Source organism: Pezoporus occidentalis, unplaced genomic scaffold (genome assembly GCF_034315485.1).
Source record: "Pezoporus occidentalis ecotype Australia unplaced genomic scaffold, CSIRO_AGI_Poc_V1 ctg428, whole genome shotgun sequence".
Lineage (NCBI taxonomy): Eukaryota > Metazoa > Chordata > Aves > Psittaciformes > Psittacidae > Pezoporus > Pezoporus occidentalis.
In genome coordinates, this window is record NW_026915756.1 from 123,436 (window position 1) to 150,284 (window position 26,849).

At 53.7% G+C, this 26,849-nt stretch overlaps 3 protein-coding genes and 1 long non-coding RNA gene across 9 annotated transcripts; 2 read left to right on the top strand and 2 right to left on the bottom strand.

Moving 5' to 3' along the window:
* Positions 1–4,405: 4,405 nt before the first annotated feature.
* LOC134171882 (uncharacterized) lies at positions 4,406–6,533 on the top strand. The gene is made up of 2 exons (XR_009967757.1): positions 4,406–5,369; positions 6,348–6,533. It is a non-coding gene; the product is annotated as an uncharacterized LOC134171882 (long non-coding RNA).
* Positions 6,534–6,666: 133 nt separating this feature from the next.
* LOC134171879 (excitatory amino acid transporter 5-like) lies at positions 6,667–16,019 on the bottom strand. Its single transcript, XM_062634478.1, has 11 exons — positions 15,213–16,019; positions 13,719–13,798; positions 12,638–12,850; positions 12,325–12,367; positions 11,913–12,135; positions 10,226–10,325; positions 9,789–10,022; positions 8,662–8,856; positions 7,929–8,063; positions 7,525–7,624; positions 6,667–7,422 (listed from the first exon to the last, which is right to left on the bottom strand). Exons 1-11 carry the CDS (start codon positions 15,387–15,389, stop codon positions 7,285–7,287), a joined length of 1,638 nt encoding a protein of 545 aa, XP_062490462.1. The 5' UTR covers positions 15,390–16,019; the 3' UTR covers positions 6,667–7,284.
* A 139-nt stretch (positions 16,020–16,158) lies between these two features.
* Positions 16,159–22,742, bottom strand: PRAM1 (PML-RARA regulated adaptor molecule 1). Of its 6 annotated transcripts, none has more exons than XR_009967756.1 (10): positions 22,071–22,742; positions 19,807–20,419; positions 19,325–19,397; positions 19,000–19,112; positions 18,664–18,733; positions 18,300–18,393; positions 17,932–18,094; positions 17,122–17,328; positions 16,717–16,751; positions 16,159–16,291 (listed from the first exon to the last, which is right to left on the bottom strand). XR_009967756.1 is itself a non-coding variant. In XM_062634482.1 (10 exons), the coding sequence occupies exons 1-10, from the start codon at positions 22,071–22,073 to the stop codon at positions 16,287–16,289; spliced, it is 1,203 nt and encodes a 400-aa protein (XP_062490466.1). In that variant the 5' UTR covers positions 22,074–22,740; the 3' UTR covers positions 16,159–16,286. The 6 variants fall into 6 exon arrangements, 4 of the variants coding, with proteins under 4 accessions (XP_062490466.1, XP_062490465.1, XP_062490464.1 ...); XR_009967755.1 differs by having other exon boundaries at positions 17,122–17,331; XM_062634482.1 differs by having other exon boundaries at positions 17,122–17,155; positions 22,071–22,740.
* Positions 22,743–23,234: 492 nt separating this feature from the next.
* POLE4 (DNA polymerase epsilon 4, accessory subunit) lies at positions 23,235–25,472 on the top strand. Its single transcript, XM_062634459.1, has 4 exons — positions 23,235–23,624; positions 24,357–24,441; positions 24,724–24,765; positions 25,085–25,472. The coding sequence occupies exons 1-4, from the start codon at positions 23,235–23,237 to the stop codon at positions 25,096–25,098; spliced, it is 531 nt and encodes a 176-aa protein (XP_062490443.1). The 3' UTR covers positions 25,099–25,472.
* The last annotated feature ends 1,377 nt before the right edge of the window (positions 25,473–26,849 follow it).

A 26,849-nucleotide genomic window follows, 5' to 3' on the forward strand; every position in this document is an offset into this window, starting at 1 on the left:
AATCACTTGGGTTATCTTGGTATTTCATTTGAAAGGGAAGTACTGCTGCCTTTACTTGGTCTTCATCTCTTTCTTTGGTTGGATCTGGCACTCCAAGAAGGCTTTTACCGGGTCATGGTGTGGCTGCCACACACACTTGTTACAGGGCTTCCAGAACTGTACATGACCAGTCTTCATTCCTTGCTGGACTGTGGAGCTTCACTGTAAAATGAGACAATGCCTGATTAAATGCAGAACTGTCCTGACTGTGCTTTAAGACCACGTCCAAAGTTCTCAGAGACATTCTGGACTTGAGTTGTGTTGTACAGAATAAAGCCAAATTAAAAAATGAATCAGATTTTCTTCGTATCTAAAATAGCTTGAGTTTTGTCAAACTCAGAATTGCTTGAAGGCTTTATTCAGGCTTGGTCTTTTCCAGTCTGATGATTTACGAAGTTTTTGTTCCTGCTCAGTAACTTACATTTGCTTCCCAGATTCCCACTGCGAATGGAATTCACCCTGGTGCAAAAAGCCACAAGCCTACTCACAGTTTAAACCTCCTGATAACCATCCGCAGCTAGGGAAACTTCACGGTGAATATGGAAAAGGAAGCTCTGGTGTTGCTGTGTATCCTAAGCTGGCAGAGGCAAGTCCAGTTCCTTCAGATGAGGAGATGGCAGCATCAGAACCACTCTAAACATGAGCAGGATCTAAGCAGCTGAGTGTGTTTAGCTCTCTTGTGCCTGTTTAGATGGCATTGTCATACTGAAGTGTTGAAATTATTTTAATGTTCAAGTTACATCATTATAAAGTTTGGTTTATTTGGTGCTGTGCTATCATCTCCTGTCTCGCAGGAGGAGAGGGAGCCAGCACAGTTAATGTTGCCTCCTGTGCCAAGCTGGTGCCAATCCGTCCACTTTCTGCTCTAGATCAGGGACAGAGAAGGACGTGAGGAGGCAGCTTTTAGGGTGGAAGGAGAAGTCAGTGTCCCCGTGGTGCTCTCTGTCCACACATCTTGTTCCTTCTGTTTGGTTGGTTATGAGGTTTTTGTCCATCTGTATCATTATAGCATGAAAACACTGAAAATTGAGACACAAGTCATTCAGGCTACATTTCTCATTGCAGTGAATATTAGTTGGTCAGTTTATGGTCACTTGTGTTTGGCCTGATGACCAAAGGGTGTCACTCTGGAGAGGGACACCTATTTTTATTTTTATAGGGACATTGGGTGTTGTAGTAATGTTCTTTATATGAAACCATTACAAATCTTAAAAGAAAACTTGGCCTAGGTACCTTTCTAGAAAGAATGTTGAGCAGTTAAAACCAAAATAACCGTGTACCTGATCCCTGGTTTGGAATGCCAAGCTTTGGAAATGAATAGTCCTGATAGTCATCGGCTCTACCTGCCTGCAACACGTTAGAGGGTTTGTAACGTACAGCGTTTGGTGAACTGCTGATGGTGAGCTCATGGGTCAGTCACAACAGTCGAACACAGTAACCTGACCTAACGCTACCTCTCTCATATGGTTACCATTTGGACTTCTATAATGAGGAGATTTGTCCTTTGGAATTCTGCCAGTGAAGCACCTTATTATTAACAGTTCTACTTAGAGCTCCTAAGAATAGCTGTAGAGCAAAGGGACCAAGTTCACCTTCACCCTAAGAGAGCCGAGCTCACTTAGAGCTCCCATAGTGGGGCTGCACTTGGAGTTTGGTTCGGTTTTTGGTTTTGTTTTCTTCCCCAAGAGTGACATTTGTCCCCCTGGGTACTTTAATCTCTGTATTGCAAAGCAGATGAGTCTGTGCTGTAGGCAAGTTCCTCAGTACTTCTCACTGTTGGATGCCCATCACAATAGAACTGAGAGTTACAAAGGTCCAAAGACACATGTTGCTTTCTGATGTTTTACCTTATTACTTTTCTACTTATTTATAAACTGGGGTTCATTAAGAGGGTCATGAGTCCCTCTTGCTTGTCCTGCACCTTGTGTGACTCCTCCACAATGCAGCTCAAGTGTCCACTCTTAGATGGGTTCAATGTGGCCCTGGTTTTGTGATGGCTTTTTCCTAGTAGGCTTGTGTAGTACAACTAAACCACCCCTCAAGTGTTGCTCTCTCCTTCTGCATGGTTTAAAACCAGCCAAAGCCTTTAGATGCTCTAAAACCAAGCACAGCACCCAGTGGAGGGATTTGCCTTGAAATCCTGTCCTGTTTTCCTGCCCCTGGCTGTGGTTATTCCTGTCTATCACACCCCATAAACCATCCACCAAGGCTGAGCTAAAACTATTTTTCTGTTCAGTGGAATTTTCAGCACTTAAATTCTTTTTGTTGGCAATGATGGAGAATGAGGGACAGCAGAACTGCCACCTGAAACCTTGGGACTTGCTTCTGGGCTCACCTTTTAGAGTCTCCATTCTCATGCTGGTTGTTCCTTATTTTCCAACAGTTTTGAGCAACTTTTCCGTGGTACAGCTGAACTTTTTCACTTGGTCATTGAGAAGAAAAGGACTTGAGAAATTTGAAACATAAGTTGGGATAAAGCCTTTATTTGACCAGTAATTTTGAATGATCCTGTACTTCTATCTAGTGGTTTCATTGACTTAATTTCCCTTAACTTATGTACTCTTTTGTTCATGGATTAATCTGTTTGTGGGACAGAAGGTTTTATCAATTGTTTTCCATACTGTACAGTATATGGTTCAACATTTTGTATATTTAGTGTGGTTTTAAGTTATTGATTTGTTTTATATCAAATAATTTATTTTCAGGTACCATTTTCATTTAAGCTTTGTTTTTACATGGGTTTCTTTTAAATAAAGTATGACACTGCTTTCCAAATGTCTCAAATGGACTTGAATCCCATTGTGTTATTTTGAGACGACTTTCTGTAAATTAACTTTATTTTAGAAATACCTGCAAAAATGGACCAAGTTCATCCTTGGGTTGGAAATTTTCTGCAATTTGGAAAGAAAACCAGGAATTTTCATACTGAAACAATTCAAAGGTTTGTTGGATGAAGCAGCAGCTTTGTAGAAGCCTGTGGATGGAATGAGGAGCGTTGTTTTCTAGTTGGTCTTTTCAGAAGTAAAGGAAGCAACACCAGGAGGTTCATGCTAGTATTAATCCTGGAAGGTTCAGGCAATAGAGCAAGGGAATTCTGGACTTCTGCCACATGCTCAGTTCTGGTTTTGTTGTGTACATGTTAGGAACATGATGTTTTGAAGTGATCCATGGTGGAAGGTGGTGTGCTTCAAAATAGAATTAGGCTGTTACTGAATTGTTCATACTCTGTTTTTTCTTTCCCGCAGGAATTGGATGATTATTGTGCAATGTGAAATGTGACGTTCTTTTCCGAGCTGGGTTCATGCATAGATTCAAGCTTGCTCCACTAAAGATTCGGTTACTTATAGCCTGGTCAGAAAGGTGGAATTCAAAGGCAGCGCATGATTTCCTTTCTATTTTTCAGGAAAACCAAGTGTTCTCTCAATCTCCTGGCGTCCATCCTGATTAAACCAAAGCCCAGCTCCATGATTACCCAGAAATGTGTGCTGAAACTTGAAGGGAGCTCTTGAGGGCAGCGATCTGTCAGTGTGAGGTCAGGCTCGGAGCTGGGCTGTCACCATACATCTGAAGCACTGGCTCTGGGTTTTATCTTAATGAATAATCTGTGAAAAGGGATGGGAAGTAAGACTGAGTGTCTCATGTGTGGTGACGTGGGGCAGATGCTCCCTCAGCTCGGGCATCTCCATGCAGTGCAAAACTAGATTTCCAGTTATTTCTTGCTGTGGGAATTGCTCAGTCCAGCCCTGTTCACAAAGCTGGAATTATCCCTTGTGCTAAACTGGCAAGGAACAGAAGGGAGTGTTTTCTGTTACTGTCAGTATAACAACAGGTTGTTGGATCTGCAGCATCATCGGAATCAGGAATGCTCCATCAGCAGTGCAGACCTTTAGACCTTTCCTGGATTGTCCTTTGGATGGAGCCAGACAACTCCTATGTTCTTACTCCCAACCAGATGTTACTCCCGTATATTCACTCCACACAGGTTCATTCTGAACACCGTTGTCTTTTCCAGGTTTTTTGATGAGGGAAAACATGTATTAATCACCAAAAAGCTTCAAGGATGGGCCCCTCTCAGCAATGGCTGATTTTATCAGAAGCAACACAAAAACCTAGCGTAGCCCCATTAACTTTGAGGGGGAGGTTCTGTGACTGCAGAATTCCCAGTGGACTCTCTGGCTTTAGACTCTTCCCCCACTTGCTGTGCTGGGGGCACTGTTGGAGTATCCTGCTGTTAAACTTCACCCCCTTCAGTTCAGAATGGGGGGGAGGGGAAAAATGGGAGTGTTCCATCTCACTGGAATGCTGGGAAACAAGGTGGGGGGAAAATCCTGTCTTTGTATTTTATTCTATCTTTCTAAGGAAAAGTAACATGGGAAAATGTGAGTGTAAGGAATGTCCTTCTGGCTCATGCTATAGTTGTTTAGCTCAGGGGTTTGTCTCCAGCAGAGCAGGAGAAGCTGTTCAAGGAAAACACATCCAGCCTGGCCACATCCCACCATCCCTTCCTCATTCCATCACTTCCCCTCCTGCCTCCCCAGCACGCAGCAGTGGGGTGTTGAGGGGGCCCTGCCTGTTACTGGTTATCTCCTTCCCTTTTGCTGCTTGAGTTTTGAATCCACCTGTCTTTTCCTTAAACTATCTTCTGCTTCCAGCACTTGCTGACAGCAGGAGGCTGGGAGGAAAAGTGGGATGTTTCGGGTAACTTCTTACGTGTGTGTGTGTGTGTATTCCCACGCAGGTGAATGCAGGTGAATACAGGTCCCTGTGTCACTCCGCGTTATGTTTCAAGAATTTATGGATAGAAGCAGTGAATTTAGCCAAATGGGAACCTGAAGCTGGTCTCTCAGGGCAGAGCTTTCACTGACATCCCTTTGGCAGCTGGTTTCCTTGCAACAAAATCTGTCACAGAAAAATAGAGATTTTACTTGTTTGACTTCTAAGCATAAAGCTTTAAGTGTTGAACTGTTTCATCTGGATTGACTTCTCTCTGCAGAGCTGGAGCACCTGGTAAATAGCACGTCTGCAACTTAAGCTGAGGCTTGCAAGGAACTTCACTGAGTTTAATAAAAGTTAGTCTGGGGCTTCCTGGTGGAGGTGGCAGTGGAGCTCTTCAACAAACTTACCTGCAGTTCTGTTTGAAGGTGTTGGAGCAGATTCTGTCCCCAAGCCCAGCCTGGGCGTGTGCCAAAGAAAGGTGATAAAAGAGAGCAGAGCAGAAATGGTTTGGTTGTAGGAGCAGTGTTGAGTCCTGGGCCTCGGGGGGCACGGATGGGGCACGCGCTCGTGCTCGTGGGATTTCAGGGCTGTGCTGGAGCCTGGGACCAGCCACGGTAAGTGAGCTCCAGAATCCTGGCATGGGCGGGTTTGGGCTCAGACAGGCCAGGCTTGCTCAGCTTGGGCTGAAGCACTTGTGACCCTGCTCCTGCTCCTCCAGCTCCAACCCCTGCCAGGGCAGGGACCCCTTCCATAGAGCAGCTTGCTCCAAGCCCCTGTGTCCAACCTGGCCTTGAGCACTGCCAGGGATGGGGCAGCCACAGCTTCTCTGGGCACCCTGTGCCAGCGCCTCAGCACCCTCACAGGGAAGAGCTTCTGCCCAAGAGCTCATCTCAGTCTCCCCTCTGGCAGGTTAAAGCCATTCCCCTTGGCTTGTCCCTGCAGGCCCTTGTCCAAAGCCCCTCTCCAGGTTTCTTCTTCCTTCTGCTTTGCTTCTTCCAAGAGCCAGCGTGTCCGTACACATTTATATGTGCGTACATACACACGTAATACCTGTGTGTTTACACATGTATGAAACTGTATACTGTATTTATACTTTGTTTAGAATACATGTATTTATCTCTTAATTGTATGGTTTAGTGTGTATCAGTTTTATGTGCACATCTGTGCTAGTCTACATGCCCACACACCACAGAAGTAATTCATACAAAGATGTATATCCTTAGGAACGCAGGTTAGAGGAAAGGGTAGTTAACAATAGTATAATAGTGGTGTGATGAGCTTCAGGAAATGACCCTCAGCTGGGTAAAACGTCAGCATCCAAACTTTTCTGAAGTTTCTCTTTAAGTAACTCCAGAAAACGGCCACATCTCTGTATTGGATCTCAGTTATGATCAGCAGTGGTTCTGGAATGCTCCATGTCATACTTTGCAGGAAGCACCTCCCCATTCAGTGTCCCATGAGACGAAATGCTGTCCCTTTGGGAGTCAGAAATGACTTTCAGTTTGGTTTAAGTTGCCCTTACTCTGCTTTTTCCCCTTCCTGTTTTTAACGTATTTTATGGGCCTTAATGTTCTGATCCTTTCTCACTGCAGGCATGGAGGAAGGAAGAAAACCCAGCTCCAAGGAGGACTGTGAAGGTAGTGCAATGGCAGGACTGGCGGCACAATGCCAAGGCACACGGCGCGCGTGCCTGGGGTGCACCCTGGGCCCTATCCCTGGATTCCAGGACGGACATCCTGGCTGCTTGAGCTGCCTTAGATAAAACCTGTTGAAGCCTTGCCCAAGTGTCTTAAGTGCTTCTTTTCTGACCAGGCGCAGTTAAGGGTTGAGGTAGGAGATACTTGCATGGCTTTGCCTTCTTCAGTCACTCGGCTCACACCAGGGATTGTATCATAGGATCCCAGCCTGGTTTGGGTTGGAAGGGACCTTAAAGCTCATCCAGCTCCAGTCCCTGCCACAGGCAGGGACACCTTCCACTGGAGCAGCTTGCTCCAAGCCCTGTCCAACCTGGCCTTGGGCACTGTTTTAAGGCTGTGATTTTAAGGCTGTAATTGGAATTTGGACTTGGGGGCAGATCCATAGCTGGGAAAATCAGCATGGTTGCAATTGGGCCTGGTCAGTGCAAGAAGACAGCCAGTAGAGACACAACTGGTCCTTCCACCCCTGCCATTAAATGATTCCCACTGTCCATGCCAAAGGTGGAACGTTTCAACCAGCTGAAAATACAGGATTTTGAGCTCCAGACGAAGATTTCCTTCATTTCAGTTTATAGCTGAGAACCCAGGAATGAAATAAAAAAACAATGGTTAGAAAAGAAATATCTCTACTAAAGCAAAGCAGGAGGTGGCCTCGGGTGCAGGGGTTGCTCTGTGGGTGCTGCTGCAGAGTCCTGTGGTCTTCAAAGGATAGAGAAGGTTTTTCCCACTTGTGCCAAGGAAGGCCTTTGCCTTGCAGAGCATCCACACGGGGCATTCACCATGTCCGTGGTTAGCACCAGGATCCCGTTCCCAGGTGCAGGAATGCTGCGATCTACACCTGGCAGATGTTATAATGAACTCCTGTCTGACCAAACAAGCTTTCTTCCATCACTTCAATCACGTTGTCTTTGGGCTGCGGGTGTGAGGCCTCCCCAGAAGGGAGCTTGGCTGTGCTGCTTCCTGGATCCTGCTGAAAAAGGAAAAACCACCGTTGAATTTCTTAGGGCAGAACGTGGGTTGTGTCTGCGGGGTCATCCTGTGCTCCCCTGCGAGCCCAGGCAAGCACACGTACCACAGGAGCCTTTGGAGTGAAGTCCTTTTCACAGACGTGTGCTATGATGCCAGCAGCCAGAGCATCACCAAGGACATTGGTCATCGTCCGAAATCGATCCCTAGGTAAGAGAGAGCCGTGAGGATGCCTTTGGTGATGGTGCTGGGCACCCAGTGCTGCTCAGAGGTGGAACCCACCTCGTGTTGCTGGAGTGGAACTTTCACCTGAGAAGTTAAACTTCCTTTTCATGTGAAAGAGAGAGAAAAGCAGCCAGGAGAGTTGACGCTGTTCCCTCTCTGCCCAGGGCGGAGGCACAAAGCTTTGTGAAGCTCAGAGCACCGACCCGCGTGTCCGTCAGCTTCAGATGCAGCACCACGAGCTGGCACTTCCCACCCACCGCCGGCCCTGCGCTGGGAGTCACTTACAGAGCCCAGTCCACTGCGATGATGAGAGTGATGTCGTCTGTGGGCAGCCCAACCGAAGTGAGCACGATGACCATGGTGACGAGTCCGGACTGGGGGATCCCGGCTGCCCCTATGCTGGCTGCTGTAGCTGTGATGCTGCAAAAAGAAGGTGGCCATGCAGATAGTGTGGGGCTGGGGGGAAAGGCAAAGTGTGTTTGAATGGCAAAGGAAGTTATTCCTCTATGGAGGGATATTCTGCACCCAAAGGGGAGAGAAAAGAGAAAGCTCCTCCAGCTCCAGCCCCTGCCAGGGCAGGGACCCCTTCCATAGAGCAGCTTGCTCCAAGCCCCTGTGTCCAACCTGGCCTTGAGCACTGCCAGGGATGGGGCAGCCACAGCTTCTCTGGGCACCCTGTGCCAGCGCCTCAGCACCCTCACAGGGAAGAGCTTCTGCCTAAGAGCTCATCTCAGTCTCCCCTCTGGCAGGTTCAAGCCATTCCCCTTGGCCTGTCCCTACAGGCAGCTCTAGTCGTGCTGCCTGTTTGCAGCCTGCATTTTACCTGCAGGCAAAGTCTTTGATTCTGCAGCAAATTCTGTGGGTGCAGAGCCCAGCCCTGCTGCTGCACGCTGCAGCCTTCCCTACTCTGCAGCTTCCCAGCAATGTTCACTCTGAGCAGTAGCAAGGTCTCTGCTGAGAGGTTGTTATAAAGCCTAAAGAGATGAATGGAGAAGTAATACAGCTGCTGCACATTTACCTGATAGTTATAATTTGTCCCAAATCCAAGTCATATTCATTGACCTGGGCAATAAAGATCGCAGCGACTGCTTCGTACAGCGCGGTGCCATCCATGTTGATGGTGGCACCGACGGGGAGGACGAAGCGTGCCACACGTCGATCTATTCCATTGTTCTCCAGGAGACACTTCAGGGTGATGGGCAAGGTTGCAGAGCTGCAGAACAAGAGATGATTGTGATTCTTTTTGTTTCCTGCAGCCCCTTCAGGCACTGGAGCTGCTCTAAGAGCTCCCCTCCAGGACCTTTCTCTTCTCTAGGCTGCCCCAGCCCAGCTCTCTCAGCCTGGCTCCAGAGCAGTGTCATTGCAGTGATGAAGGCATTGCTCTCAGAACAGCAGAGGGGGATGGTTACAGCTTGGTTGGACATCCCTGGTGCCCACGTTACCCACGGGGGTGCTTGGGGGGCACAACCCCAGATGCCGTTCTCGGGATTATGGGAAGAAGCATTTGAGAGACCAGGAAACCCTTTGCCTTGTGAAATGGTTCCTAAGCAGATGTCTGCAGCTGTGTGTCCTCCAGGAAGGGCAGAGGTGTCTCGTGGAGTTTCTTCTTTTAAAGAATGTTTTGAAGATTGAAAATAAATCAGATAATATCAAATTTTAAAATCTTCTCAGACAAAGCTTTTCCTTGGAGGAGCTTTGGGATGCACAGGTCTTGAGTTAAGGTTTTTGGTGTTCAGAGGAGCTTTTGATGTTTTCAGTTCAAACCCAAGCCCATAACCCCACACTGGTTTATAAAGCACTTCCAGGTCCCTATTTTGAATCCTTTGAAAGGAAAGTGACTGCAGCAATTCCAGTAAGCTCACACAGACACAAACGCTGCTGGTTTGCTTGGGGAACACCCCATGAGAGGAGTGGCTGGGTCTGAAGATGCCCTAAGGCTCATCCTGCTGGGGACCAGTGCTGAGCATCCCGCTTCCCACTGAAACTGGGAACATTCTCATGTCAAATAGTGCTGGAGCATAACTGTGCTTTCTCTGGATTATTCCTGCTTTCCCCCAGCCCCCCCGGCCATGCACGCATCCTCTCCCTCCACCAAACCTGATGCCTGCTCAGGTGCATCAGCGTGTTTCAGCCACGTTTTCGTACCTGGAGGAGGTAGCTAAGGCGATGAGCAGAGCCTGCAGCATCCCCTGCATGAAAGCAAAGGGGTTTTTCTTGGTGATGAGCACAAAAAGCAGAGGTAAGATAACGAGTCCGTGGATGGCCAGTCCTGACACCACCGTAATGACGTAAAGCCCCAGCTTCTGGCCTATAACTGATGGGTCTTCCATCTCCAGGATCTTTCCAGCAATGAGAAACACGATGCCGAAGGGGAAGTACCTGCAAAGAATAAACATGAACGATGATTTGTGAGGCTGAGCAGTGATCAAAGCACTCCACAGCCATCACTGCGGTGTCTGGTACCATGGGGTGCAGTCAGACCAAGATCACCCCAGTGCTCACAACACACTTGGAGCTCTGTGGTCAGCGTTCCCGTGAGGCAGGGGTAAGGGAACAACTGAAGGGATGGAAATCAGATTTACCAAACTGCCATGGAGACGATCTTCATAACGGCCTCGTTCAGGCACTGGCACACGTTCACCAGCGGTGCTCCCCGCTCGCCCATTCTTCCCAGGAGCAGTCCTGCAACCAAGCACATGGATGTGGTAACAGAATCCTGGGAGCAGCCTGAGTCGTGCCAAGTGCCTCGAGGCTCTGGTGGTCACAGAATGGGTTCCACTGAGAGCCTGGTGGGGTTATGTATAGGTGAGGATGTGGTGACGAGTTGCAGCCCTGTCCTTGCTCTGGAGTGACAAGAGTCAGACACCATGGCTGCCACTTCGATGAACACTCAGAAGTGTGCAGATTTGGCCAAACCCTCCAGTTCTGGGGTTTATTATCGCAGAATCCCAGCCTGGTTTGTGATGGAAAGGACCTTAAAGCTCCTCCAGCGCCAACCCCTGCCACGAGCAGGGACCCCTTCCATAGAGCAGGGTGCTCCAAGCCCCTGTGTCCAACCTGCCCTTGAACACTGCCAGGGATGGGGCAGCCACAGCTTCTCTGGGCACCCTGTGCCAGCGCCTCAGCACCCTCACAGGGAAGAGCTTCTGCCTAAGAGCTCATCTCAGTCTCCCCTCTGGCAGGTTAAAGCCATTCCCCTTGGCCTGTCCCTACAGGGACCTTGTCCTTGTCCAAAGCCCCTCCATCCTGTGCAGGACCCAGGGAGTGCATATGGGAGGCCAGGGCTGACTCAGGTGATCTCCCACTGTGTCCCAAGCCGGTGCTGATCCTCCCTCCCACGCTGGCAGGGTGCTGGGTGATAATCTCAGAACACAAAAGCCTGTTCTCCCCATTTGGCTGGGCTGGAGCTGGGCACGTGTCCTGCAAGCAGGAGCTCAGCAGGTTCCCCAGGTGTCCCTGGTGAGCAGATGGTGCTGGCCAAGGGGACAGGGTCCTGCCGTAGACATCTCCTCTCCTGCAGGGTCTCTCAGCGGGTCTGCCTTTGCCCTGTCTCACTGTGGCTGTCTCCTCCAGGCACTCCCTGTATCGTAGCCTTTACAACCAGACACTCCCCAGCTCCAGTGGCTCCAGCACTGCCTCCACTGCCTCCACCCCTCAAATCCTCTAATTGGCTTCTTGGTTCCTCATACTCTAAATTCAAGCTCCTCGCTCTCACCTCTTAATCTGCAGGTAATCCTGTCCCCATGCTTGCCTCATCTCCTCCTACTCTTTCCCCTCCTGATTCCTCTCTTTCACACTCATTGTCCTTACGCTTCAGGTTTCTCCTTCCCATGACTTTCTCCCCGGTAAACCTTCCTGCCTCTCCCGTGCACACAGAATTATGAAATGGTTTGGGTTGGAAGGGACCTTAAAGCTCCTCCAGCCCCACCCCCTGCCACGGGCAGGGACCCCTTCCATAGAGCAGCTTGCTCCAAGCCCCTGTGTCCAACCTGCCCTTGAACACTGCCAGGGATGGGGCAGCCACAGCTTCTCTGGGCACCCTGTGCCAGTGCCTCAGCACCCTCACAGGGAAGAGCTTCTGCCCAAGAGCTCATCTCAGTCTCCCCTCTGGCAGGTTAAAGCCATTCCCCTTGGCCTGTCCCTACAGGCCCTTGTCCAAAGCCCCTCTCCAGCTTTCCTGCAGCCCCTTTAGGCACTGGAGCTGCTCTGAGGTCTCCCCAGAGAATGGAAAACGGGGAGGAAACGTCCCCATCCCTGCTGGGTTGGTACCGATCGTCGCTGAGAAGATGACGATTCCCAGGACGTTCATCTCGTTGCTGGTCCCGGGCAGGGTCCTGTAGGTCATCTCAGGAGATGGGGTCAGCTCCAGGAACACGGGCCGATGGATTTCAGGATTTTCGTCATCAGGTGCAAAGTAGATAAAACTGAGAGTTTTCCCCGGGACCTTTGGAATGCCAGGAGACTTCACCACCGGGACCAGAACCGTTCGATACTGCGACAGAAGCAAAGCAGGGAGGTCAGGGTCCTCTTGGCTTCATCCTGCTCTGACAACAGAGGCAAAGCCACCACCATGACGGGTGAGAAGGGAAGAAGGAGAAGGGGAAGGGGAAAGAGAAGGGGGAAGAGAAAGGGAAGGGGAAGGTGAAAAGGAAAGGGAAACAGGAAGGGGAAGGGAACTTACTTGCTGGAATGAAGCTTCAACAAGGTTAGAAGGAAACATGTTTCTGTAAGAGCAATGGCACAGGGGTTAAAGCACATCTTGAGAGCACAGGAAACAACATGGGGAGCACCTCTGGTGGGCGCGAGGCCAAAAGGACCGTGACAGCCACCACCAGCGTGGTGTGAGCCGAGGGCAAAGAGAGGTGCTGGTGCCTGTCAGCGTGGCACGCGGTTCTGCTTCCCTGGAGGTCTCAGTATCCCCAGGAGCCTCATGGGGACATCTCGCCTGTGAAATGCCATCCTCAACCTGCCCCTGCTGACAGCCTGCCTCGTACCTGATTAAATCCAGCAGCGCATCCGCGGAGCTGAGCACCGCCTTCCCCACCGAGTACTTGTCCTTCTGGGCAGCTGCGCCCGGGTGGATGCTGACCACGAGGATGATCCCCACAGTCACTGCCATGAAGGTTGTCCACAGGTAGTAGGTGATGGTGAGCACCCCCATCTTCCCACAGGCCTTGGTGTCCATGGTGGCCAGCCCGGACATGAGGCTGCACCAGAGGAGATCACGGTCAGTGCCTGCTCCAAAACTGCACAAGATGCAGCTGATGGGAGACATCTCCAGAGAGTTTTGAACCAATGCTTAAGGGCATCACTGAGCTCTTGCACATTCGAGTGCCAGGTTGTGGCAACCCAGGTTAAGCTGCAAAGGGGAGGAGATGCCTCTCCAATCCCTTTCTAGGCTTGGCCGTATTTTCTGTTATCTCCAAGGGGGAAAAGAAGGAAATATTCCTGGTGTATTTTGATGGTAAATAACTAATGCTGCTCTTCTGATTGTGACACCGTTCTCTTTAAGTATCTGATGCCCTGTGCTGCTGCTGAGCGTCACTGGGAGCAGTGAAGAGAGGTCTCAGCAGGGTTTCTAACATCCTGGTGGGGATGGACCCTCCTCCCCCAGGGGGAGAGCTGCTGGTTCAGATTTCATGGACACAGAAGCTTTCCTAAGCAGCCCATAAACTACTTTTAAACAAAACTGAGCTAAAAATAGAGAGGGTTCTACAGGAGAGCTGCTGGTGGTGATGCTTCCTCAATCCACCACTATCATGGGGGACACCAAGCCAGGGTTGCTGGGGTTATCCTCACCCCAGGCCATTTTGGGGTGATGTCACAGAATCCCAGACTGGTTTGGGTTGGAAGGGACCTTAAAGCTCCTCCAGCTCCAACCCCTGCCACGGGCAGGGACCCCTTCCACTGGAGCAGCTTGCTCCAAGCCCCTGTGTCCAACCTGGCCTTGAGCACTGCCAGGGATGGGGCAGACACAGCTCCTCTGGGCACCCTGTTCCTCATCAGGAGATCATGGGGTGATCTCCTCAATGTGATGGAGAGGTGGTATTTTAGAAGCAGAAGATGGTGTCTTACCTAGAGGTGATCAAGGGCAGGATCAGCATCTTCAACATCCTCATAAGGAGCTCTCCAGGAAAGGAGAAATACTGCTTCTCCTGCACATAAAGCAGAGCCGTTGTGTCAGATGAGAGCTGAGAAGTGGATGCCGATTGCGGGTTAAGGGCTCAAACCTGATAAATTCACCTTTTTCCCCAAAAGACCCAGCTCTGAGCTTGGTTCTAATATGGCAGCCATCTGCCCATCAATCCATCCATCATCCATCCATCCTTCCACCATCTCATCCATCCATCCATCCATCATCCATCCATCCACCATCCATCCATCCATCATACATCCATCCATCCACCATCCATCCCTCCATCACTGCCGCTGTAAAGGTGTCAGGGATGGACCTGAGATGGCCTCAAGTCAAGCAGGTACTTTTGGTTACTCTGAAGCAATCAACCCCATGGAGCTTTGGGGGGCTGCCCAGGCAAACCATGCTGGTGCAGGGGGTGCGAGGAGCAGTGACTTGAGCAGCATCTCTTTTCCCAGCGGGTTTCTCAGCTTCCTGACCCTTTCCCATCGTGGCTGCTGGGGACCACGTGCAGGGCTGTGGCAGGAGGATGGGATGGGGCTGGGGCAGAGGGCGGATGGGCTCGGCGCACGGCAGGACAAGGGCAGGAGCCCCGCGGCTCGGGGGTGGGTGACTGCTCTCGGCATCCGCACCGGGGCGCAGGGGATTACAGCAGCATCAGTGCAGTACCGAGCTCCCCTGCTGCGGGCGGCTGATGCTGGAGGTGTAATTGAAGTGACAGGACCCTGCTAAACCCCAGCGGGTGACGTGGGGTGTTGCAGGGCCAGATGAGCTCTCCCTGAGGCCTGGCTGAAGATCAGGGCTGAGCCTCTGCCAAGCCACCCAATGTCATTGAACCGCCTGGGTTTTGGCCCGGTGATGTTGAACAGCTCCTAGAAAGCGCTGAGCAAACACCTTTTAGGTGCATTTTCTTCACTGCCTCGGTCTCCGGGGGTGCTCAGGGGAAGGTGACCCCTCCCCCCCCCAGGCTCTCCACTACCCCCTATTTATTGGCTGGGTCATCTCCAGAGGGAAGAAACGTGCTTTGGTTGAGCATCTGCACAGCTGGGGAGAGTGGAGCCCTCAGACCCCAGCACTGCTGTTTCTGTTACCGAGCATCCATTCCCCCCTTTCCCATCCCCATCCCCATCCCACCTGGAGGTTCCTGCAGCCCCTTAGGGTCCATCCCACAGCCTCTGCTCCCAGCAGAGGGGTGCAGGATTTCTTCTGCAGCTTTGGTGTTTGATGGCAGCTTTTGGGTCACAAAATAACCCAAAGAAAAGCCATTGGGAGAAACCTGCCCAGAGAAGCAGGTTTCTTGGGCAGGAGCCTTTGCTTTTGGGCTGTGCCCATCTGGGGCCATCGATGCTGATGTGCTGCCAGCAGCGGGGCTGGTTGCCCCACCTGCCCTGCTCCATCCTGCTCACTCCCATCCCCATCCTGGTCACACTTACCAGCTCCGTCAGCTCCAGTGCTCGCAGCAGGAACCCCAGGAGGCAGCCGGTGACAACCGACAGCATGGAGAGCGTCAGGAGGCCATTTCTCTGCCAGAAAGCCCGTGCCCACTTCCAGACCCGCAGGAAGGCCGTGGACAGCGAGTCCAGCAAAGCTCTCCTGACCTGCTCCCACATGGTCACCCTCAGCTGCCCAGGCAAAGCCCCTCAGAGCAGCTCCTGGCCCTGCTCATCGTGCCGGCACCACCACGCTGCCAGACCCTGGCCCCTCACCCAGAGCTGAGCACACCGGAGGCTAATCCCAGGCACCAAAAGCTCCAGGGCTCTTTGGGAGCCTTTCCCATAATGGAAAGTGACGTCTTCAATGGTTAATCTGGGCTTGGCATCCGGCCGTGCCAGTGCTGAACCCTCCACCCCCACCAGGACCAGGCTGCGTGCTGCAGGCTGGGAGCAGGGATTCAGCCCGAGCACCTTTCCCATCACAGTTCCCGATCCAAAAGGATCACCTCCTGCCCCACATCTGTTAAGGGCTTCATGAGAACAAAGCTTGCAGAGGAAGACTGTTTCCCAGGAACTGGAGAATGTCCAGTGGGGAATTTTGCCAATGACAGAGCTGTGTGGTGCAGTTGATGTGCTGGAAGGGATGGGATACAGAGGGACCTGGACAGGCTGGAGAGGGGGGACCACGGGACCCTCATGGAGCTCAACAAGGCCAAGTGCAAGTTCCTGCCCCTGGGTTGGGGCAGTCCCCAGCACAAACACAGGCTGCAGGAGAAGAATCTCTCCAGGGCAGGACAGCTGAAGGATGGGGGGTGGGCTCAGGGATACAGCGCTGTTCCCAGCTGAGGATGCTCTGGGAATGGGAAACATGAAAACCTCTCTGAACCAAAACTTCTCTGCCCAGATTTTAAACACACACCCCCCCCAATAAGACCACAAGCCCATCTCATACCGTTGCCATATTTTACACAGACAAAACAAAGCCACAGAGAAGGTGTGACCTGGATCACATTTTGACCCTTGGGGAGGTCTCTGTCGGTGGTGTCTTGTACCTTTGGTTTTAGCCATGGATCCTCACCCTGCCAGATAAAACATTTGCTCCTCAGTACAGCTGAAATACAGTTGTTTCTATTCAGCTCCATCTGTGAGCCAGGGGATGGAATGTGCATGCTGGGAGTGAGCAACCGTTTGGGAAAGGGTGTCCCTGAGTTGTCCAGGGGATCAGGGACGTCTCAGAGAGCCCCGTGGGGCTGGCAGCAGGGGGAGGGAGCAAGCTGAGAAGGAAAAGGGTGAGGGGAAGTCCAAAGCATTGTGAACAGGGGAACACGGGGACTTGTGGGGAACTAAGAGCAAGGGAGGGATGTCCCAGAGAGGGAATCACAGAGCGGGAAAGGAGAGAGGGAAAGTGGCGAAACGGCGAGAGGGCAGGAGGGGAGGCCCCAGTGCTGCTGTGGGGCTCACTGCTTGGTGAAGGGGCTACAGCAGCGGCTCCCTCCACGCCTACCGTAAATCTCGACATCGTCATAGATGTCAGTGTCCCTGCAAGGAAAGACAAGGGTGCTGTGAGCCAAGGCAAGGGCCAGCTCCTGCTCCACACGTGTCCCGCCTCTCCTAACGGATCCCTTCACCTCTTCCCAGCCTTGGGCTCTCCCCACAGAGATGGGATCCTCTGGCATGGGGTAAGCACGGCTCTGGCTCCTCTCCTGTTGTGCATGGGTGGTGAACCTCACCAGAAACAGCAGGTTCCCAGCCCAGGGTAAGTGTCTGATGCTACACTTATGGTAACTGCCTGGGTTGGATGGTTTTGAGTTGGCAGCCCATGGCCAGGGCTGGTTTGGTGCTGGGGACCCATTGGGCAATTGCTAGAGCTCATGGAGTGAGGAGGAAGGGCTGGGGAAGGGGTACTCACAGGTGTAGCATCACGGTCCGGGGCACGTAGCCATCTGCAACAGTGAGGAAAAGCACTTCAGGTTGTGCCAGGAGTTGGGGCATGAGTGGGGACGCACCCCAGGACCTGCCCCTGCACAGGACAGAGTTTAGCAACGTCTTGCATCCCATGGGAGAGCCTGGGACAAGGAAGAGCTTGGCTCTTGGAAGCTGGACCCCTGGGAGGAACCTGCTGGAGGCGATGCAAGGGAAGGAACCTGCCAGGCTGGGTGGCAGCTGGCTGGGAAGAGCCTGATCCCAGTCTCTCTGCTGATGGGATCTGCAGCCCATTTCACCTGAGCATCATAGAACCATAGAATCTGGCCTTGAACGCTGCCAGGGATGGGGCAGCTACAGCTTCTCTGGGCACCCTGTGCCAGCGCCTCAGCACCCTCACAGGGAAGAGCTTCTGCCTTATATCTAACATGAACTTCCCCTGTTTAAGTACAAGGCATTACCCCTTGTCCTGTCGCTACAGTCCTTCAGTGCAAACATGGCTTGTGGAGCCCATGCCTACTGCAAAGCCAGGCTGGTGGCCAAGAGACTGTGGGAAGTGCTTTTAGCAGAGGGAGACAAGAAGCCTGGCTAGCAGCTGGAATGCTGGCACCAGGCAGGAAGAAGAGTAGGATGTTTTGCAAAGAGAAGTGGGAGCACTGGAGAGCCAGGGTACATGCCATGGCTAAGGGCATGCTTCTGCTGTCTGCTGGTGCATGTCTGCATGAAGAAACTTGTTCCCAAAGCTGTGTGTGCTGTGATCCCTGCTAAGGCAAAGCCTCAGCCCCCACAGACTTACACCTCCTCTGGCTGTTTCTGCAGAGGATTTGCTCCTGGTTTGTAAACTGAATAACATCAAGAATTTCTCCTCGTCTCAGCGGCAGGTTCTTCCCTCCACCCCTTTTCTCTGTCACCGCGGGGTCGACCATCATCTGAGTCAGGACACTGATGCTTCCTTCAAACTGAGACACAAAGAGCAGTGAGTGCTGCAGCTCAGCAGCTGCCCCCAGGGCAGTGTGAGCCGGGCAGCCCCATCCACTCTCCCTTGGAAAAAGCAAGGCAAGTGTGTGGGGCTGGTCTGATCTGGGGACATTTCAGTGGGGAACAGGGAAGGTGTGAGCTGGTCTCTGTGCAGCACAGCTCCCCTGCCATTGCCTTGCTGCTCACCTTGAATTTCTTCTGAAACTCCCTGTCGGCCTTCTCTTCCTTCTTGCATTCCTTGAGTGTCATTGGCTTCATCTTCCGGGGGACCTGGGCTTCTCTGCAGAGCCATTGTGAGTCACAGGAAAGCTCAGGGGAACCCACACTCTGCTCCCTCCCTTCTCCTTCCCCTTCTCCCCCTCAGCCCCATCACATTTCCCTTCACCCACTCAGGGGCTCTGGGGCCAGGTTTAAACCAGCCACTTGTGCTCATCACCATGGAGATTTCCATTGCAAGCCAGCAGAGAGCATTCAACCACCAGCTTTGTCAAAGCAGCAAGGAGCCCTGGCTATTTTGGGACCCTCAGAAAGAGTAAACCCCCCCGGTTACCTCTGTGCAGCTGCCAGCAAGGCAAACCCCTTAGAGGCTCGACCAGCATCTTCACCTGTAAAAGCAAACCCTGGGAGAGGTGCTGCCATGAGGCTGCTGCAAGGTGTTAGACACCTGCTGAGACAGGACACAGGAGCCTTCTCCTCTTGGGATCAACCCCTGACTTTGCCCCCTGAGCGTGGAGGGATCAGGGCTTCCCATGCCCATTCACAAGGCAGCAAAGAACCCATCAGCCTCCCATGCACAGGAGCAGTGGGCTCTGCTGCTGCCCAGGGCTTGCTGGAGTGTCGAGGCTCCCTGAGCTGCAGTGCTCACCCCACACCCTCCTGTACCCACCTCCTCTGGGGCAGGGATTTGCTGGCGGCTGGCACGTGGGGGACAGTAGAAAGCCTTGGGCTCTCCTGATGAGCCCAGCAGGCTCTACATCATCATATATCTCATCTTCACCCCTGTGAGGAGGAAGAGGGTGATTACAAAGCCCTGTTGCAGTGAGCTCAAGGGGTCAAGAGCAGGATGAAAGCTACCAGGAGGAGGCTGGGCTGCCTGTGAGTCCCAGGTCTGGGCAGAGTGGGACAGCAGCTCTGTGCCATGTGCCAGCTTTTCCCACTGGGTTGGACAGGCTGGAAACCACCTAGAATAAAAGTGCTGCCTTAGTCCTTACCCTGTTACACTTGAAGCATCCTGTGTTGGGAACCGTGCTGGGGCTGATGTGGCATAGCCTGGTTTGGGGTGGCCTATGGTAGAAAGAGGAACAGGAGGGAGCAGTGAAGGATTATTTCACATTCTTGCCTCAACTCTATCACCCACCCTAAAGTCAGAGCCTCCCTGGGCTAGATTTAGTGCAGAAGGATGAGGAGACCTAATACTGACTGCAATCAGGATCCAGAGAGGAGTTTTTAGATGTGTTTTTCCAATTCTTATGCCCCTAATGCTACTTTCTCCCTGGAGCAGTGGTGAAAGGGGAGGGAAGAGACCAAAATGAGTATTTTGAATGTGGTGAAACCCCTGAACTTCAGACCTGTACCAGAGTCAGGGCAAATCCCAGGTATCTCCATGTGCTCAGGAGCATCATTGCCCAGGACATGGCTCAGTTTTGCAGCTCCCTAAAGGAAAGGCAGAGAAGCTCTACTCCTGTGGCCGTACCCAGCTGAGCACCCCTTGGTGCCTCCGCGGCAGGATGGATGGGCATCCCACGATGTGCAGATGCACCAAACTTCTCCAGATCCACAACAGGAGGACGCCTGGGCTTGGCTGGCCTCGCTCCCAGTGCCTTGATGTGTGGCAAAGGCTTCCTCCAAGGCTGAGCTGGGTGCCCAGGCTGCACAGGAACTGCTGGAGCACCCCCTTCTTTGGCGAGCGGCCGTGCCTGCTGGGCTGAGCTTCTCCGGGGAGGATCAGACGTGCCTCCCACCTCCTTGCTCAACACATCTCCTCCTCCTGGCTTGGCAGGGGCTGGGTGGAAGCTGCCACCTTGAGCAGTGCCCTTCTTCAGCTGCACCACCCACCCCGGGGGCTCGGAGCTGGAATGAGGAGGTGAACACGGTCCCACACCTTTACTGTGTGATGGAGAAGCCCTGCTGAAGTCCACCCTCCTGCTCCGGGGGGCCTCTGGCAGGGGGGTCTGTCCTGGCTCTGTTGCAAGGGACGCTGCAGACTGACTCTCGGGGCAGCCACCCACTATGGGAGGGTCTCTCCTGTTCCCTTGGAGCTTTGCCTGTAGGTGCCTCACCACGGCCTCTTTCCTCTCCAGATGTGTCTGCAAGCATGAAGAAAGCTCTGGTTAAAACACCAGGGAGGGAAGCGAGTCAAAAGTCCTCCCCTGGGGAATGCAGTATTTCTTCAACATGGCCTCACGCTAAGCCTTCTCCGTGAAATGTGCTCAAAGTGGTCCTAGAACGTAGAATCCCAGCCTGGTTTGGGTTGGAAGGGACCTCAAAGCTCATCCAGTTCTAACCCCCTGCCACGGGCAGGGACACCTTCCACAACACTTCCTTGCCCTGGTCCTGGGTCCCATGAAGTCCATGGTGAACTCAGGGCAGTGGGGCAGGAGCTGGTGGGGGAGAACACTGGGAGCCATCAGCAGGAGGAAAACGCAGGACAGTGCTGCTGACACTCAGGCTGCCAAAGGTGGGTGCAGAAAACAGCCAAGCAGCAGCAGCTCTGCCCTACTTTTGTGACCAGTGCGTTTCCTGTGCTGCTCACACCGCACACGAGCGAACCGGGACATGCAGGCCCCAGCGCAGAGCTGCCCCAGCTTCCTGAATGACCACAAAGCACCTTTATTTCTGAAGCCTCCAGAGAAAGGCTGCCAGGAGGAGGCTGAATGAGTCTCAGAGGGTGCCAGGTTTGAGGACGGCACAAAGCTTGGCTGGGATGGGGCTGACATTTTTCCCAAGCTTCCCAGATGGACCTTACGGGAAAGGAGAGATTATCCTCCCTGGGAGGGTGCTGAGGCGCTGGCACAGGGTGCCCAGAGAAGCTGTGGCTGCCCCATCCCTGGCAGCGCTCAAGGCCAGGTTGGACACAGGGGCTTGGAGCAAGCTGCTCCAGAGCTTTAAGGTCCTTTCCAAATCAAACCAGTCTGGGATTCCATGATTCTATTCCACTGTTCTTACCCTCCTTCTCCTTTCTCCCCCACCTTGTCCACAGACACAGTGTCCCTCTGCACTGGGGCTGGCTGCCCTGCTTGCCCTTGGCAAGGTACAGGCTTTGATTTTTGAAGCTCTCCTCCTTTGGGATTTCAGTTTGGGTTCGTGCTTGTGTAATTCTTCTCTGTCACAACAGAAAGGCTCTTATGCAAAGAAGCGAGTGCAGGACTTTCAGAAATGTAGATGGACAACTATACACGCACCTCAGCGGTGCCACTTCCCCTCCCAGCCCTAGGCACTCACCCCAATTTCCCTGCTAAGTGCTGTAAGCAGCATTCCGGGAGTAGCCTGTGCTGCAGCAGCACAAATTCGCTGTTCCAGGCACACCAGGCTCTTACCCAAAAGTGACTTCTTCCACATTCTCCAAGGAGCCACTGGGATTTTTGGCACCTGCATGATTCAGAGGTTTGTAACCAGCAGTTTTGGGGCCACTGCCCTGGCACAGAGCCCTCGGGTCACTGTGATGGACTCCAGGTTTTCCAACACATTTGGAATCTGGTGGTGCTCTGCCTCCTTCACAGACGTTTGTGTCCGCCCCAGCTTCACCCAGCCCAGTAACTGGTCAGAGACCCTGGAAGCTCCGACGAGCTCAGATGTACAATGTCCTCCTGGACTTGGTGTTCCAGGAGGAGTGAGGGTCCCAACATGATCCAGCCCCTCATACGGCTCCTCCCAAAGCCTTTCCAAGCAGGACACACAGCTCTGCTCCCTCTGCCCCATCCCCAGGTCCAGCACAGCCCAGCTCTGGTTCTTACTCACCATTTTCCATCAGCGGATGCTTTCCTGTGTGCTCTCCTCCTCCCTGAAGGCCACCAGAGGCACCCAAGCAGAAGGACTCACGCAAGGGGAGCCTCTCCGAGGTGCCCCTCGCCTGAAACCAGCAGCTCCTTCCTAACGGCTGGTGAGGAGCTGTGTGCAACTCCAGGAAGCCGCTGTAGCCTGACCATGAAAGAGCACGTGGAGGAGGAAGAGGAGGAGGAGCAGCTCTTGGTGCACTGTTAGCTTGGGCTCTGCTGCTGTTGGGAAGCTTGAAGCCCACCAAGCCCTGCTGCGCTTAAAATCTCATCCAGAAAAGAGCCTGGGTTCATGGAGTGACTGGGATGCGAGGGATGGGCTGGGAGCACATTCTCATCTGATGGTGGCCAAAGAGAACCCCATGCAGGGCAGGTCTTCAGAGCCCCCCAGGACCTGCAGAAGGTGGAGGTGGTTCACAGGGGTTGCACAGCCAAACCAGCACAGCCCTGGACAGCCGAGCTCTGCAGGAGGGCAGGGGTGAAGGCTGCGGCTCTCCAACATACCCACATTCAAAGGACGTTTGCTCCGTTGAAGAGCCAACCTCTGCTGGCAGCAGGGGAAGCACCCTGTAGGCACGGTGCCAGGCTGGGCCATCTCTGTGTTGAAACGTCCTGGTTTCACGGTTCGTTGCCTCAGAGGCAGGAAAGCTGAGGCTGAGCGAGGCCACAGGCAGGGATGCTCTGGCTGCCCGCAGGCACCGATGTCCTTGCTCTGGGACAGCGCATCCCTCCAGCAGCGCCTGCGGATGACTGCATCAAGGATGGGGGGAAAGCTGGGATGGGCGTGCGCTGGCCAAGGGTGGCATCCCCAGGGGTCCTGCACGGGGTGGTGAGTGCCCAATGGAGGGTTTGACCCCACCCGGCACAGGTGGGATGGAGAGAGCCGTGTTCCATAGAATGGAGGAATGGTTTGGGATGAAGGGACCTTAAAGCTCCCCCAGCCCCACCCCCTGCCAGGGCAGGGACCCCTTCCACTGGAGCAGCTTGCTCCAAGCCCTGTGTCCAACCTGGCCTTGAACACTGCCAGGGATGGGGCAGCCACAGCTCCTCTGGGCACCCTGTGCCACCCTCACGGTCCGGGGGCACGAGGGTGATGGGGAGCTCCCAAAGCCCCCCCGGCGCAGGGGCGATGGGGGCCCAAGGCCTGCGCCCGGCGCGGGGCCCAGAGGCGGTGCTGGGGGGGCCGCGGGGCGCCCCAGGCAGGGCCGGGCCGGGCCGAGCCGAGCGCCGGGGCCTTCCCCGCCCGTTCCCCCCGCTCCGCCCGCGGGTCCCGCGCAGGCGCGGCGCGGGGCGCGGGATGGCGGCGGCGGCGGGCGCCGTGGCCGCAGCGGTGCCGGGGCCGGTGGCGGGGCCCGGGGCGGACGCGGCGGGGCCGGGGGAGGAGGCGGCGGGGCCGGGGTGCCCGGGCCCGGCCCGCGGGGCGCGGCTGCCGCTGGCGCGGGTGAAGGCGCTGGTGAAGGCGGACCCGGACGTGAGCCTGGCGAGCCACGAGGCCGTGTTCGTGCTGGCGCGGGCCACGGTGAGGGGCGGTGGCACCGGCGCGGGGGCCCTGGGGGCCGGCGGGAGGCGGACAGGGGCGGGCCCCGGAGCTGCGGCTCCCCTGGGGCTCCTCTCCCGCCCCCGCCCCCGCGGACCCGGGCAGGGAGCGGGCAGAGCCCCGGCAGGGAGCGGGCAGAGCCCGGGCAGGGAGCGGGCAGAGCCCCGGAGGCGCGGGGCTCTCTGTGTCCGCAGAGCCCTGTGCCCGCTCAGGGGGTTTCCAGCCCCCTCTCCGCTGGCACGGGTTGGGTTTGAGTGCGCACCGGAGCAGGGTGCAGCAGAGGGGGGTTCCTCCTTCGGGAGGGGTCTGCCATGGCACAGCCAGGGCTGCCTGTGGGGTGGCTTCGGCATCGTGTGGGTCGGCTCTGGCCTCCGGCATCTGCTCCCCACAGCGGAGGTAACCGCGTGCGAGGGCGGCTCTGCTCAACCCATGCGTCTGCCGAGACCTTTCCTCGCGCAGGATGTGCCCAGGAGCACAGGGTGTAGCTGGGCTCCCAGAGCTCTGCAGGGGAGCCCTCTCTGCCCAGAGACTTCCAGTCTCCTCCCGTGCATCGCTGCCCAGCAGTGGCGTTTGTCGTTTTCAGACCCACTCGTTGGGAAAGGGGAGTGTGAAGATGGAGATTCGGGTTCCTTCCTGCAGACCTTGCCTTGCCTCGGGATGTTCTCTCTTCGCTCTCTCGCCCCCGTGTGAAACTGTCTTGTGTTTGTGTTGCAGGAGCTGTTTGTTGAGACCATCGCCAAAGATGCTTACGTGTACGCTCAGCAAGGAAAAAGGAAAACTCTGCAGAGAAAAGACCTGGGTATGAGAGATCATTCTGTTTTGTGCTTAGCAATGGATGCTCCCCCCGTCCCAGTGTGATGGAGCAACCGTAGGTGCTTCTCTTTCTCTCCCGTCTTCAGAGAAAGGAAAGCTTCTCTTCTACCAATGCTGATGGCAATAATCTCACACACCAGCTCCAGACCAAGTCAGCCTCTTTGCAGTTGGTCACTGTTGTGCAGTGTGCTTCCGGCTGCTGCTGTCTGAAGCAGGTGCAGTGTGGGGTGGGTTTATCCATGGTAATTGGTTTCCATTTGCTTTGCAGATAACGCCATTGAAGCTATTGATGAATTTGCTTTTTTGGAAGGTGAGCTCCTACTTGGTTTCAATATTTTGCGTGATCTCCTTCATGGGGGGGAAAGAACTTCCTCGCTTACAGAGTCCTCTGTTTCCACACCTTTAATAATTAATAGTGTGAGTTGTTAGGCCCCTCTTGGAAAGGTGAAACACAACTGAAGTGGACCCTGAGACGTGCACCACTTTGTAGCTAGATTTGGGTTTACCTCATATGTGATTTGCTTAAACTGTAAGAAGTTCCTGCGTCTTCCTTTGGCAGCTGTGAACAAGGTCACAGCTGCACTGCTGAGGCCTGAGGCTGTATGTTTTAATACTCTTTTCATTTGTAGGTACTTTGGATTGAGCTGGACAGCGATGGAGCAGTAGAGAGATGGACACAGGGTGCCAAACAGGATGTTGAGAGTTCAAACATGGTTCTTAGAACTGAGAACCTGAAATGGCAGCCATCGTATTTTGTATGAAGTTTGTCATTGTAAGCTCTTTATTTAAAATGCATCATTTTCTTAATTCCTTTTTCCATAACTTTCTGAGTCATTTCCTGGTGTCCTCCTGCCTGCGTGGGGGCTGCTCAGAGCTCTCACCAGGTCCCTGCAGCACCTGAGAGCTGTGAGTGGAGGGTGGCTAAGCTCCAGCATGGGCAATGGTTTGCAATGGAACTGTGTTTAATTTGTACATGTCTGTTTCTTGGCCAAACACGATTCATTTCTTTTTAATATATATTTTTTGGTTGAAGAGCTGGTTTCTGATTTCCCCTCCGTGCTGCTGGGATGCAGGGATGGGGCTCCTGCAGCCCTGGGGTGATGGGGTAGGTTTGTCAGGATGCCTTCTAACAGCACTTTGCTTTTGTTGTTTCCGTACATGAAGCCCAGTCCTTCGGGAGCTGTGTGAGCTCCAGGGAGATTGAGCTTTTTCCCACTGGTGTGCAGCTTCCAACAATTTCTGTGATTGCTGGACCTATAGCCCTGCCCCCCCCCAACCCCCAAAGCCCTATTTTGAATGCCAGAATGGTGTCACAGTAACAACCCAAGTGTCATTGGCACCTTGGAAAGGACCTTAAGGCTCCTCCAGTCCCAATCCCTGCCACGGGCAGGGACCCCTTCCACTGGAGCAGCTTGCTCCAAGCCCCTGTGTCCAACCTGCCCTTGAACACTGCCAGGGATGGGGCAGCCACAGCTTCTCTGGGCACCCTGTGCCAGCGCCTCAGCACCCTCACAGGGAAGAGCTTCTGCCTAAGAGCTCATCTCAGTCTCCCCTCGGGCAGGTTAAAGCCATTCCCCTTGGCCTGTCCCTACAGGCCCTTGTCCCAGGCCCCTCTCCAGCTTTCCTGCAGCCCCTTCAGGCACTGGAGCTGCTCTCAGGTCTCCCCTTCAGGAGCCTTCTCTTCTCCAGGCTGCCCCAGCCCAGTTCTCTCAGCCTGGCTCCAGAGCAGAGCTGCTCCAGCCCTCGCAGCAGCTCCGTGGCCTCCCTTGGCCTCAGTCATGTAGCAGGGAGGGAGCTCGGGGGGTCTCCATCCCTCCCTCTCAAAGCATCAGACAAGCTGATAAAAACTCTACCAAAAGCAGAGCACTAAAAAATGGAGTTTCCTTCCTGATGGTCTGAAATCTTTCATCTCGGCCCCAGGGATGTTTCAGAACCACTCAAAAATGGAAAATCCAAACTAAATCTTTCCAGGCAGGTCAAAACCTTCCGCTGGGCTAATGCTGAGCTGCTTTATCCTGGGCTGCCTTGGGAGCCCCCACACAGCAGAACCCAAGTCACAGCGGTGAAGATGAGCTGAAGCGTTTGTATCAGAAGGGAAAGTTGTGGAAACAATCCTCCAGCACTGCTTGGTAGAATCAGCTCCTGGAATCTGCTGTCAGCTCAGTGGCATTTCTGCATTGAAACCATCTGGTTAAGCCTCTCGGGCAGCTCCTGTGTGCAACAGCCGCTAGAGAGGGACAGAGACCTGGGCAAGTCCTCCTCTGAAGTGGGAAAGCAGCAAAGGGGCCTGGGGAAGCCACGGGGAGTGGAGGAGAAAACCACCCCACAGAAGGGCTCTGCTTGACGATGCTGGTCCATGTGGGAGGACGCATCGGCTCCCCTGCACCCTGTGGC

Coding starts and splice junctions, on each gene's coding strand:
- PRAM1 (XM_062634480.1), bottom strand. Junction 19,398..19,806: donor ACCAAGGGGTGCTCAGCTGG/GTACGGCCACAG, acceptor TTTCTACCATAG/GCCACCCCAAACCAGGCTAT. Junction 17,156..17,931: donor CAGAAACAGCCAGAGGAGGT/GTAAGTCTGTGG, acceptor TCACTGTTGCAG/ATGGCTACGTGCCCCGGACC.
- LOC134171879 (XM_062634478.1), bottom strand. CDS start 15,389: ATGTGGGAGCAGGTCAGGAGAGCTTTGCTGGACTCGCTGTCCACGGCC. Junction 12,368..12,637: donor GCGCTGCTGGATTTAATCAG/GTACGAGGCAGG, acceptor TTGCTCTTACAG/AAACATGTTTCCTTCTAACC. Junction 7,625..7,928: donor ATCGCAGTGGACTGGGCTCT/GTAAGTGACTCC, acceptor TCTCTTACCTAG/GGATCGATTTCGGACGATGA.
- POLE4 (XM_062634459.1), top strand. CDS start 23,235: ATGGGGGCCCAAGGCCTGCGCCCGGCGCGGGGCCCAGAGGCGGTGCTG. Junction 23,625..24,356: donor TCGTGCTGGCGCGGGCCACG/GTGAGGGGCGGT, acceptor TTTGTGTTGCAG/GAGCTGTTTGTTGAGACCAT. Junction 24,442..24,723: donor TCTGCAGAGAAAAGACCTGG/GTATGAGAGATC, acceptor TTTGCTTTGCAG/ATAACGCCATTGAAGCTATT.